The sequence below is a fragment of the Salvelinus fontinalis genome, chromosome 34, assembly GCF_029448725.1.
Source record: "Salvelinus fontinalis isolate EN_2023a chromosome 34, ASM2944872v1, whole genome shotgun sequence".
NCBI classification, from domain to species: Eukaryota; Metazoa; Chordata; class Actinopteri; order Salmoniformes; family Salmonidae; genus Salvelinus; species Salvelinus fontinalis.
In genome coordinates this window covers 39,183,154-39,196,628 of record NC_074698.1, presented here as the reverse complement: position 1 = coordinate 39,196,628, position 13,475 = coordinate 39,183,154, and the positions used below count along the sequence as shown (strand labels likewise).

The 13,475-nt window shown below is 44.1% G+C and overlaps 1 protein-coding gene across 2 annotated transcripts in view; it reads left to right on the top strand.

The window, feature by feature from the left end:
- LOC129833878 (NACHT, LRR and PYD domains-containing protein 12-like) overlaps positions 1-13,475 on the top strand; it is a 63,622-nt gene that overhangs the window by 16,703 nt on the left and 33,444 nt on the right. For both annotated transcript variants that reach the window (XM_055898724.1, XM_055898723.1), the window contains exons 7-8: positions 9,439-9,612; positions 10,816-10,989. In XM_055898724.1, coding sequence (XP_055754699.1) covers positions 9,439-9,612; positions 10,816-10,989 — 348 coding nt within the window. The remainder of the gene's footprint in view (positions 1-9,438; positions 9,613-10,815; positions 10,990-13,475) is intronic.

Genomic DNA, 13,475 nt, shown 5'->3' with positions numbered 1-13,475 from the left:
ATAAGAGCACCTCCTCCCAGCTGACCACTGCACTGAGGCTAGGAAAAACTGTCACCACGATAAATCCCCTATAATCGATCATTTCAATAAGCATTTCTCTATGGCTGGCCATGCTTTCCACCTGGCTCCCCAACCCCGGCCAAAAGCTCTGCACCCCCCGCAGCAACTGGCCCAAGCCCCCCCCCTGCTTCTCCTTCACCCAAATCCAGACAGCTGATGTCCTGAAAGAGCTGCAAAATCTGGACCCCTACAAATCAGCTGGGCTAGACAATCTGGACCCTCTCTTCCGAAAATTATCCGCCGCCATTGTTGCAACCCCTATTACTAGTCTGTTCAACCTGTCTTTCGTATCGTCTGAGATTCCTAAAGATTGGAAAGCGGACGCGGTCATCCCCCTCTTCAAAGGGGGAGACACTCTAAACCCAAACTGCTACAGACCTATATCTATCCTGCTCTGCCTTTCTAAAGTCTTCGAAAGCCAAGTGAACAAACAGATCACCGACCATTTCGAAATCCCACCGGACCTTCTTCGCTATGCAATCCGGTTTCCGAGCTGGTCATGGGTGCACCTCAGCCACGCTCAAGGTCCTAAACAATATCATAAAGGCCATCGATAAAAAACAGGACTGTGCAACCGTATTCATCGACCTGGCCAAGGCTTTCAAATATGTCAATCACTGTATTCTTATCGGCAGACTTAATAGCCTTGGCTTCTCAAATGACTGCCTCGCCTGGTTCCCTAACTATTTCTCAGTGTGTCAAATTGGAGGGCCTGTTGTCTGGACCTCTGGCAGTCTCTTTGGGGGTGCCACAAGGTTCAATTCTCGGCCAACTGTTTTCTCTGTATATATCAATGATGTCTCTCTTTCTGCTGGAGATGATGTGATCCACCTCTACTCAGACGACACCATTCTGTATACATCTATCTGGCCCTTCTTTGGACACTGTGCTAACTAACCTCCAAACGAGCTTCAATGCCATACAGCACTCCTTCCATGGCCTCCAACTGCTCTTAAATGCTAGTAAAACTAAATGCATGCTCTTCAACCGATTGCTGCCCGTACCCGCCCACCCGACTAGCATCACTACTCTGGACGGTTCTGACTTAAAATATGTGGACATCTACAAATACCTAGGTGTCTGGCTAGACTGTAAACACTCCTTCCAGACTCATATTAAGCATCTCCAATCCAAAATCAAATCTAGAATCGGCTTCCTATTTCGCAACAAAGCCTCCTTCACTCATGCTGCCAAACATACCCTTGTAAAACTGACTACCCTACCAATCCTTGACCTCGGTGGTGTCATTTACAAAATAGCCTCCAACACTCTACTCAGCAAACTGGATGCAGTTTATCCCAGTGCCATCCGTTTTGTCACCAAAGCCCCTTATACCACCCACCACTGCGACCTGTATGCTCTCGTTGGCTGGTCCTCGCTACATATTCGTCACGAAACCCACTGGCTCCAGGTCATCTATAAGTGTTTGCTAGGTAAAGCTTCGCCTTATCTCAGCTCACTGGTCACCATAGCAACAACCAACCGCAGCACGCGCTCCAGCAGGTATATTTTACTGTTCATTCCCAAAGCCAACTCCTCCTTTGGCCGACTTTCCTTCCATTTCTCTGCTGCCAATGTCTGGAACGAATTGCAAAAATCACTGTATTATTGACTGTACGCTTGTTTATTCCATGTGTAACTCTGTGTTGTTGTTTCTGTCGCACTGCTTTGCTTTATCTTGGCCAGGTTGCAGTTGTAAATGAGAACTTGTTTAAATAAAGGTGAAATAAAATAAATACAAATAAAAGTATTCATGCGTATATATTTTACCGTTTAGAAATTAAAGCACTTTATGTATGTAGTTGTCCCATTTGAAAAAGTCATAATTAATTGGACAAATTCATTTAGTCAAAAGTTTTTAGTATTTGGTTGAATATCCCATGCCTTCAGTGATTACATCAAGCTTGTGATTCTACAATCTTGTTGAATGTGTTTGCAGTTTGTCTTGGTTGTATTTTGGATGATGTTTTGCCTAATAGAAACTGAATGGTGAATAATGTCCTGTCATTTTGGAGTCACTTCACTTGTATTGTCAGTAAGAATTGAAGATGTTTCTGAACACTTCTACATTCATGTGGATGCTACCATGATTATGAATAATCATGAATGAATCATGAATAATGACGAATAACAAAGTTATAGCGGCACAAAGATCAGAATAAATGCTGACCTCCCCTGTTATTAGTAATGGTGAGAGGTTAGCATGTTTTGTTGTAGTCTCTGTTATTGGTAATGGTGAGAGGTTAGCATGTTTTGTTGTAGTCTCTGTTATTGGTAATGGTGAGAGGTTAGTATGTTTTGTTGTAGCCTCTGTTATTGGTAATGGTGAGAGGTTAGCATGTTTTGTTGTATCCTCTGTTATTGGTAATGGTGAGAGGTTAGTATGTTTTGTTGTAGTCTCTGTTATTGGTAATGGTGAGAGGTTAGCATGTTTTGTTGTAGTCTCTGTTATTGGTAATGGTGAGAGGTTAGCATGTTTTGTTGTAGTCTCTGTTATTGGTAATGGTGAGAGGTTAGTATGTTTTGTTGTAGTCTCTGTTATTGGTAATGGTGAGAGGTTAGCATGTTTTGTTGTAGTCTCTGTTATTGGTAATGGTGAGAGGTTAGCATGTTTTGTTGTAGCCTCTGTTATTGGTAATGGTGAGAGGTTAGCATGTTTTGTTGTAGCCTCTGTTATTGGTAATGGTGAGAGGTTAGCATGTTTTGTTGTAGTCTCTGTTATTGGTAATGGTGAGAGGTTAGCATGTTTTGTTGTAGCCTCTGTTATTGGTAATGGTGAGAGGTTAGCATGTTTTGTTGTATCCTCTGTTATTGGTAATGGTGAGAGGTTAGCATGTTTTGTTGTAGCCTTTGTTATCGGTAATGGTGAGAGGTTAGCATGTTTTGTTGTAGTCTCTGTTATTGGTAATGGTGGGAGGTTAGTATGTTTTGTTGTAGTCTCTGTTATTGGTAATGGTGAGAGGTTAGCATGTTTTGTTGTAGCCTCTGTTATTGGTAATGGTGAGAGGGTAGCATGTTTTGTTGTAGCCTCTGTTATTGGTGAAGGTGAGAGGTTAGCATGTTTTGTTGTAGTCTCTGTTATTGGTAATGGTGAGAGGTTAGCATGTTTTGTTGTAGCCTCTGTTATTGGTAATGGTGAGAGGTTAGCATGTTTTGTTGTTGCCTCTGTAAATTCCTCACTCATTATTATTCATGATTCATTCATAATTTCTCTTAATCATGGCATCATCAGGATTACTTTAGTCGTATTTAGAAACATTTTATCTACTCACTGAGAAAGAAAATAACTCCAGTCATCCACCATTTGAATATTGGGCCAAACACAACCCAAAACAAACTGCAAATGCAACCAACGAGTTTGAGTCATAATCTTGATGTAGTCATTGCGTTAAAGGAATTTCAGACCAAATACTAAACTTTTGACGACTTTAATACACTATGAGTGAATTGGTCGGAATACTTATGACTTCTTCAAATAGGGGGAATAGATACATAAAGTGCTTTCATTTCTAAATGGTGAAACAGATATGTATTAAAATACCCTCAAATAAAAGGTTACATTATATACTGTCACCTCATATGAAACCTTTGATCTGAAATCCAAAATGCTGGAGTATAGAGACACATTAAAAATGTTAGTGGCAGTATCCCTGTGTTTCCCTGGTGTATATATCCCCGTGGTTCCCTGGTGTATATATCCCTGTGTTTCCCTGGTGTATATATCCCTGGTGTATATATCCCTGTGTTTCCCTGGTGTATATATCCCTGTGTTTCCCTGGTGTATATATCCCTGTGTTTCCCTGGTGTATATATCCCTGTGTTTCCCTGGTGTATATATCCCTGTGTTTCCCTGGTGTATATATCCCCGTGTTTCCCTGGTGTATATATCCCCGTGTTTCCCTGGTGTATATATCCATGTGTTTCCCTGGTGTATATATCCCCGTGTTTCCCTGGTGTATATATCCCTGTGTTTCCCTGGTGTATATATCCCTGTGTTTCCCTGGTGTATATATCCCTGTGTTTCCCTGGTGTATATATCCCTGTGTTTCCCTGGTGTATATATCCCTGTGTTTCCCTGGTGTATATATCCCTGGTGTATATATCCCTGTGTTTCCCTGGTGTATATATCCCTGGTGTATAAATCCCTGTGTTTCCCTGGTGTATATATCCCTGTGTTTCCCTGGTGTATATATCCCTGTGTTTCCCTGGTGTATATATCCCTGTGTTTCCCTGGTGTATATATCCCTATGTTTCCCTGGTGTATATATCCATATGTTTCCCTGGTGTATATATCCCTGTGTTTCCCTGGTGTATATATCCCTGTGTTTCCCTGGTGTATATATCCCTGTGTTTCCCTGGTGTATATATCCCTGTGTTTCCCTGGTGTATATATACCTGTGTTTCCCTGGTGTATATATCCCTGTGTTTCCCTGGTGTATATATCCCTGGTGTATATATCCCTGTGTTTCCCTGGTGTATATAACCCTGTGTTTCCCTGGTGTATATAACCCTGTGTTTCCCTGGTGTATAAATCCCTGTGTTTCCCTGGTGTATTTATCCCTGTGTTTCCTGGTGTATATATACCTGTGTTTCCCTGGTGTATATATCCCTGTGTTTCCCTGGTGTATATATCCCTGGTGTATTTATCCCTGTGTTTCCCTGGTGTATATATCCCTGGTGTATTTATCCCTGTGTTTCCCTGGTGTATATATCCCTGGTGTATTTATCCCTGTGTTTCCCTGGTGTATATATCCCTGTGTTTCCCTGGTGTATATATCCCTGTGTTTCCCTGGTGTATATATCCCTGTGTTTCCCTGGTGTATATATACCTGTGTTTCCCTGGTGTATATATCCCTGTGTTTCCCTGGTGTATATATCCCTGGTGTATATATCCCTGTGTTTCCCTGGTGTATATAACCCTGTGTTTCCCTGGTGTATATAACCCTGTGTTTCCCTGGTGTATATAACCCTGTGTTTCCCTGGTGTATAAATCCCTGTGTTTCCCTGGTGTATTTATCCCTGTGTTTCCTGGTGTATATATACCTGTGTTTCCCTGGTGTATATTTCCCTGTGTTTCCCTGGTGTATATATCCCCGTGTTTACCTGGTGTATATATCCCTGTGTTTCCCTGGTGTATATATCCCTGGTGGATATATCCCCGTGTTTCCCTGGTGTATATATCCCTGTGTTTCCCTGGTGTATATATCCCTGTGTTTCCCTGGTGTATATATCCCTGTGTTTCCCTGGTGTATATATCCCTGTGTTTCCCTGGTGTTTATATCCCCGTGTTTCCCTGGTGTATATATCCCCGTGTTTCCCTGGTGTATATATCCCTGTGTTTCCCTGGTGTATATATCCCTGTGTTTCCCTGGTGTATATATCCCTGGTGTATATATCCCTGTGTTTCCCTGGTGTATATAACCCTGTGTTTCCCTGGTGTATATAACCCTGTGTTTCCCTGGTGTATATAACCCTGTGTTTCCCTGGTGTATAAATCCCTGTGTTTCCCTGGTGTATTTATCCCTGTGTTTCCTGGTGTATATATACCTGTGTTTCCCTGGTGTATATTTCCCTGTGTTTCTCTGGTGTATATATCCCCGTGTTTCCCTGGTGTATATATCCCTGTGTTTCCCTGGTGTATATATCCCTGGTGTATATATCCCCGTGTTTCCCTGGTGTATATATCCCTGTGTTTCCCTGGTGTATATATCCCTGTGTTTCCCTGGTGTATATATCCCTGTGTTTCCCTGGTGTATATATCCCTGGTGTATATATCCCTGTGTTTCCCTGGTGTATATATCCCTGTGTTTCCCTGGTGTATATATCCCTGTGTTTCCCTGGTGTACTTATCCCTGTGTATCCCTGGTGTATATATCCCTGTGTTTCCCTGGTGTATATATCCCTGGTGTATATATCCCTGTGTTTCCCTGATGTATATATCCCTGTGTTTCCATGGTGTATGTATCCCTGTGTTTCCCTGCTGTATATATCCCTGTGTTTCCCTGGTGTATATATCCCTGTGTATCCCTGGTGTATATATCCCTGTGTTTCCCTGGTGTATATATCCCTGGTGTATATATCCCTGTGTTTCCCTGATGTATATATCCCTGTGTTTCCATGGTGTATGTATCCCTGTGTTTCCCTGGTGTATATATCCCTGTGTTTCCCTGGTGTATATATCCCTGTGTTTCCCTGGTGTATATATCCCTGTGTTTCCCTGCTGTATATATCCCTGTGTTTCCCTGGTGTATATATCCCTGTGTTTCCCTGGTGTATATATCCCCGTGTTTCCCTGGTGTATATATCCCCGTGTTTCCCTGGTGTATATATCCCTGTGTTTCCCTGGTGTATTTATCCCTGTGTTTCCCTGGTGTATATATCCCTGTGTTTCCCTGGTGTATATATCCCTGTGCTTCCCTGGTGTATATATCCCTGTGTATCCCTGGTGTATATATCCCTGGTGTATATATCCCTGTGTTTCCCTGGTGTATATATCCCTGTGTTTCCCTGGTGTATATATCCCTGTGTTTCCCTGGTGTATATATCCCTGTGTTTCCCTGCTGTATATATCCCCGTGTTTCCCTGGTGTATATATCCCTGCTGTATATATCCCTGTGTTTCCCTGGTGTATATATCCCTGTGTTTCCCTGGTGTATATATCCCTGTGTTTCCCTGGTGTATATATCCCTGTGTTTCCCTGGTGTATATCCCTGTGTTTCCCTGGTGTATATATCCCTGTGTTTCCCTGGTGTATATATCCCTGTGATTCCCTGGTGTATATATCCCTGTGTTTCTCTGGTGTATATATCCCTGTGATTCCCTGGTGTATATATCCCTGGTGTATATATCCCTGTGTTTCCCTGGTGTATATATCCCTGTGTTTCCCTGGTGTATATATCCCTGTGTTTCCCTGGTGTATATATCCCTGGTGTATATATCCCTGTGTTTCCCTGGTGTATATATCCCTGTGTTTCCCTGGTGTATATATCCCTGTGTTTCCCTGGTGTACTTATCCCTGTGTATCCCTGGTGTATATATCCCTGTGTTTCCCTGGTGTATATATCCCTGGTGTATATATCCCTGTGTTTCCCTGATGTATATATCCCTGTGTTTCCATGGTGTATGTATCCCTGTGTTTCCCTGGTGTATATATCCCTGGTGTGTATATCCCTGTGTTTCCCTGGTGTATATATCCCTGTGTTTCCCTGGTGTATATATCCCTGTGTTTCCCTGGTGTATATATCCCTGTGTTTCCCTGGTGTATATATCCCTGTGTTTCCCTGCTGTATATATCCCTGTGTTTCCCTGGTGTATATATCCCTGTGTTTCCCTGGTGTATATATCCCCGTGTTTCCCTGGTGTATATATCCCTGTGTTTCCCTGGTGTATTTATCCCTGTGTTTCCCTGGTGTATATATCCCTGTGTTTCCCTGGTGTATATATCCCTGTGCTTCCCTGGTGTATATATCCCTGTGTATCCCTGGTGTATATATCCCTGGTGTATATATCCCTGTGTTTCCCTGGTGTATATATCCCTGTGTTTCCCTGGTGTATATATCCCTGTGTTTCCCTGGTGTATATATCCCTGTGTTTCCCTGCTGTATATATCCCCGTGTTTCCCTGGTGTATATATCCCTGCTGTATATATCCCTGTGTTTCCCTGGTGTATATATCCCTGTGCTTCCCTGGTGTATATATCCCTGTGTATCCCTGGTGTATATATCCCTGGTGTATATATCCCTGTGTTTCCCTGGTGTATATATCCCTGTGTTTCCCTGGTGTATATATCCCTGTGTTTCCCTGGTGTATATATCCCTGTGTTTCCCTGCTGTATATATCCCCGTGTTTCCCTGGTGTATATATCCCTGTGTTTCCCTGGTGTATATATCCCTGTGTTTCCCTGGTGTATATATCCCTGTGTTTCCCTGGTGTATATATCCCTGTGTTTCCCTGGTGTATATCCCTGTGTTTCCCTGGTGTATATATCCCTGTGTTTCCCTGGTGTATATATCCCTGTGATTCCCTGGTGTATATATCCCTGTGTTTCTCTGGTGTATATATCCCTGTGATTCCCTGGTGTATATATCCCTGGTGTATATATCCCTGTGTTTCCCTGGTGTATATATCCCTGTGTTTCCCTGGTGTATATATCCCTGTGTTTCCCTGGTGTATATATCCCTGGTGTATATATCCCTGTGTTTCCCTGGTGTATATATCCCTGTGTTTCCCTGGTGTATATATCCCTGTGTTTCCCTGGTGTACTTATCCCTGTGTATCCCTGGTGTATATATCCCTGTGTTTCCCTGGTGTATATATCCCTGGTGTATATATCCCTGTGTTTCCCTGATGTATATATCCCTGTGTTTCCATGGTGTATGTATCCCTGTGTTTCCCTGGTGTATATATCCCTGGTGTGTATATCCCTGTGTTTCCCTGGTGTATATATCCCTGTGTTTCCCTTGTGTATATATCCCTGTGTTTCCCTGGTGTATATATCCCTGTGTTTCCCTGGTGTATATATCCCTGTGTTTCCCTGCTGTATATATCCCTGTGTTTCCCTGGTGTATATATCCCTGTGTTTCCCTGGTGTATATATCCCCGTGTTTCCCTGGTGTATATATCCCTGTGTTTCCCTGGTGTATTTATCCCTGTGTTTCCCTGGTGTATATATCCCTGTGTTTCCCTGGTGTATATATCCCTGTGCTTCCCTGGTGTATATATCCCTGTGTATCCCTGGTGTATATATCCCTGGTGTATATATCCCTGTGTTTCCCTGGTGTATATATCCCTGTGTTTCCCTGGTGTATATATCCCTGTGTTTCCCTGGTGTATATATCCCTGTGTTTCCCTGCTGTATATATCCCCGTGTTTCCCTGGTGTATATATCCCTGCTGTATATATCCCTGTGTTTCCCTGGTGTATATATCCCTGTGTTTCCCTGGTGTATATATCCCTGTGTTTCCCTGGTGTATATATCCCTGTGTTTCCCTGGTGTATATCCCTGTGTTTCCCTGGTGTATATATCCCTGTGTTTCCCTGGTGTATATATCCCTGTGATTCCCTGGTGTATATATCCCTGTGTTTCTCTGGTGTATATATCCCTGTGATTCCCTGGTGTATATATCCCTGGTGTATATATCCCTGTGTTTCCCTGGTGTATATATCCCTGTGTTTCCCTGGTGTATATATACCTGTGTTTCCTGGTGTATATATACCTGTGTTTCCCTGGTGTATATATCCCTGTGTTTCCCTGGTGTATATATCCCTGTGTTTCCCTGGTGTATATATCCCTGTGTTTCCCTGGTGTATATATCCCTGCCACTATTTTCACCACCAAAGAATAGCAGTGTAATTTTAATATGATTTGACTCTTTGCAGGCTGTCAGGCTGTCTAGTCACAGAGGAAGGCTGTGCTTCTCTGGTCTCAGCTCTGAGGTCAAACACCTCACACCTGAGAGAGCTGGACCTGAGTAACAATGACCTGAAGGATTCAGGAGTGAAGCTGCTCTCTGCTGGACTGGGGAATCCCCACTGTAAACTGGAGACTCTGAGGTCAGTATTCCTGTAGTTGGTCAACAAGTGATAACTGTTCACCAGATCCACATGTGTTTACCAGACACACATAGTCCACAACATATGTGTTTGGACACTGAAGCTTACAGTTTTACATTTGGTGCTCTGCTCCATCATTTTGGATTTGAGATATAATGTTTCATATTAGGTGACAGTACAGAATGTCACCTTTTATTTGTGGTTAATTTTGAGAGGTTAGCATGTTTTGTTGTAGCCTCTGTAACTCATTATTATTCATGATGCATTCATGATTTTTTTAAATCATGGCATCATCAGGATTAATTTAGTAGTATTTAAAAACACGTTTTCTACTCACTTAGAAAGAAAATTACTCCAGTCACAATCAACCATTTTAATATTGGGAAAAACATAAACCAAAACACAACCGAAACAAATTGCAAATGCAATCAACTAGTTTGAGTCACAGGCTTGATGTAGTCATTGCGTTAAAGGAATATCAGACCAAATACTAAACTTTTGACGACTTTAATACACTATGAGTGAATTGGTCAGAATAGTTATGACTGCTTCAAATAGGGGGACTAGATACATAAAGTGCTTTAATTTCTAAATTGGGAAACAGATATATATTAAAATATCCTAAAAGAAAAGGTTACATTATATACTGTCACCTCATATGAAATATTTAATCTCAAATCCAAAAAGTTGGAGTATAGAGCCACATTTAAAATGTTAGCTTCACTGTCAAAATAGATATGGTGTGGACTGTATACTCAATACAATCTAAATCTGATACCTCACTGTCTGTCTTTTGACTGATACTGTTTTTTAAACTGGTCTGGTCAGTCTACTCAAATATTTGTACTATACATTTTTTCTCTCTGCAGTCAATACTTTAACATTTTGTCATTTCTAATCATGAAACATTAATTTATGAATAGATATGGCAGGTTTCAGGACACTGATGTATCTGAATATGTTGAAAAAAATATACTACCACTATTTTCACCACCAAAGAATAGCAGTGTGATTTTAATATGATTTGACTCTTTGCAGGCTGTCAGGCTGTCTAGTCACAGAGGAAGGCTGTGCTTCCCTGGTCTCAGCTCTGAGGTCAAACCCAACACATTATTTGTGCACAGGTTACAGTGTAAGCAGGGAAAGCTAAGCGTAACATTTTAATACAATCTGTCTGTCATTGTATTTCTTCTGTGTTGGCAGACTCACTGACTGTAAACTCACAGACACATCCTGTAAAGTGTTGGCCTCAGTTCTCAGTTCAAACCCCTCACACCTGAGAGAGCTGGATCTGAGTAACAATGACCTGAAGGATTCAGGAGTGAAGCTGCTCTCTGCTGGACTGGGGAATCCCCACTGTAAACTGGAGACTCTGAGGTCAGTATTCCTGTAGTTGGTCAACAAGTGATAACTGTTCACCAGATCCACATGTGTTTACCAGACACACATAGTCCACACCATATGTGTTTGGACAGTGAAGCTTACAGTATTACATTTGGTGCTCTGCTCCAGCATTTTGGATTTTAGGTAGAATGTTTCATATTAGGTGACAGTACAAAATGTCACCTTTTATTTGAGGTTAATGGTGAGAGGTTACTATGTTTTGTTGTAGCCTCTGTAATTTTCTCACTCATTATTATTCAGGATTCATTCATGATCTTTCTCAATCATGGCAGTCATAGGCTTGAAGTAGTCATTGTGTTCAAAGAATATGGGACCAAACTCTAAACTTTTGACTACTTTAATACTCTATAAGTGAATTGGTCAGAATACTTATGACTTCTTCAAATAGGGGGACTAGATACATAAAGTGCTTCTATTTTTCTAAATGGTGAAACAGATATGTATTAAAATACAATGAAATAAAAGGTGACACCTCATATGGTCGTGGACAGGCAAACGATCAAGAGGTACAGTGTGGCTAGAGGTCAGGACAGGCTAGAGGTCAGGACAGGATAGAGGTCAGGACAGGATAGAGGTCAGGACAGGATAGAGGTCAGGACAGGCTAGAGGTCAGGACAGGCTAGAGGTCAGGACAGGCTAGAGGTCAGGACAGGCTAGAGGTCAGGACAGGCTAGAGGTCAGGACAGGATAGAGGTCAGGACAGGATAGAGGTCAGGACAGGCTAGAGGTCAGGACAGGCTAGAGGTCAGGACAGGATAGAGGTCAGGACAGGCTAGAGGTCAGGACAGGATAGAGGTCAGGACAGGATAGAGGTCAGGCAGGCTAGAGGTCAGGCAGGCTAGAGGTCAGGACAGGCAGAATGGTCAGGCAGGCTAGAGGTCAGGACAGGCAGAATGGTCAGGACAGGCAGAATGGGCAGGCAGGCTAAAGGTCAGGACAGGCAGAATGGTCAGGCAGGCTAGTGGTCAGGACAGGCAGAATGGTCAGGCAGGCTAGAGGTCAGGACAGGCAGGCTAGAGGTCAGGCAGGCTAGAGGTCAGGACAGGCAGGCTAGAGGTCAGGGCAGGCTAGAGGTCAGGCAGGCTAGAGGTCAGGACAGGCAGAATGGTCCGGCAGGCTAGAGGTCAGGACAAGCAGAATGGTAAGGCAGGCTAGAGGTCAGGACAGGCAGAATGGTCAGGCAGGATAGAGGTCAGGACAGGCTGAATGGCCAGGCAGGTTAGAGGTCAGGACAGGCAGAATGGTCAGGACAGGCAGAATGGTCCGGAAAGGCTAGAGGTCAGGACAGGCAGACTGGTCAGGACAGGTAGACTGGTCAGGGCAGGCTAGAGGTCAGGACAGGCAGAATGGTAAGGCAGGCTAGAGGTCAGGACAGGCAGAATGGACAGGCAGGTTAGAGGTCAGGACAGGCAGAATGGTAAGGCAGGCTAGAGGTCAGGACAGGCAGAATGGACAGGCAGGTTAGAGGTCAGGACAGGCAGAATGGTAAGGCAGGCTAGAGGTCAGGACAGGCAGAATGGACAGGCAGGTTAGAGGTCAGGACAGGCAGAATGGTCCGGCAGGCTAGAGGTCAGGACAGGCAGACTGGTCAGGAGAGGTAGACTGGTCAGGGCAGGCTAGAGGTCAGGACAGGCAGAATGGTCAGGCAGGCTAGAGGTCAGGACAGGCAGAATGGTAAGGCAGGCTAGAGGTCAGGACAGGCAGAATGGACAGACAGGCTAGAGGTCAGGACAGGCAGAATGGTCAGGCAGGCTAGAGGTCAGGACAGGCAGAATGGTCAGGCAGGCTAGAGGTCAGGGTAGGCTAGAGGTCAGGACAGGCAGACTAGAGGTCAGGACAGGCAGAATGGTCAGGCAGGCTAGAGGTCAGGACAGGCAGATTGGTCAGGACAGGCAGAATGGTCAGGCAGGCTAGAGGTCAGGACAGGCAGAATGGTCCGGCAGGCTAGAGGTCAGGACAGGCAGAATGGTCAGGCAGGCTAGAGGTCAGGACAGGCAGAATGGTCAGGCAGGCTAGAGGTCAGGACAGGCAGAATGGTCAGGCAGGCTAGAGGTCAGGACAGGCAGAATGGTCAGGCAGACTAGAGATCAGGACAGGCAGACTGGTCAGGCAGGCTAGAGGTCAGGACAGGCAGAATGGTCCGGCAGGCTAGAGGTCAGGACAGGCAGAATGGTCAGGCAGGCTAGAGGTCGGGACAGGCTGAATGGTCAGGCAGGCTAGAGGTCGGGACAGGCTGAATGGTCAGGCAGGCTAGAGGTCGGGACAGGCTGAATGGTCAGGCAGGCTAGAGGTCAGGACAGGCAGAATGGTCCGGCAGGCTAGAGGTCAGGACAGGCAGACTGGTCAGGCAGGCTAGAGGTCAGGACAGGCAGAATGGTCAGGCAGGCTAGAGGTCAGGACAGGCAGAATGGTCAGGCAGGCTAGAGGTCAGGACAGGCAGAATGGTCAGGCAGGCTAGA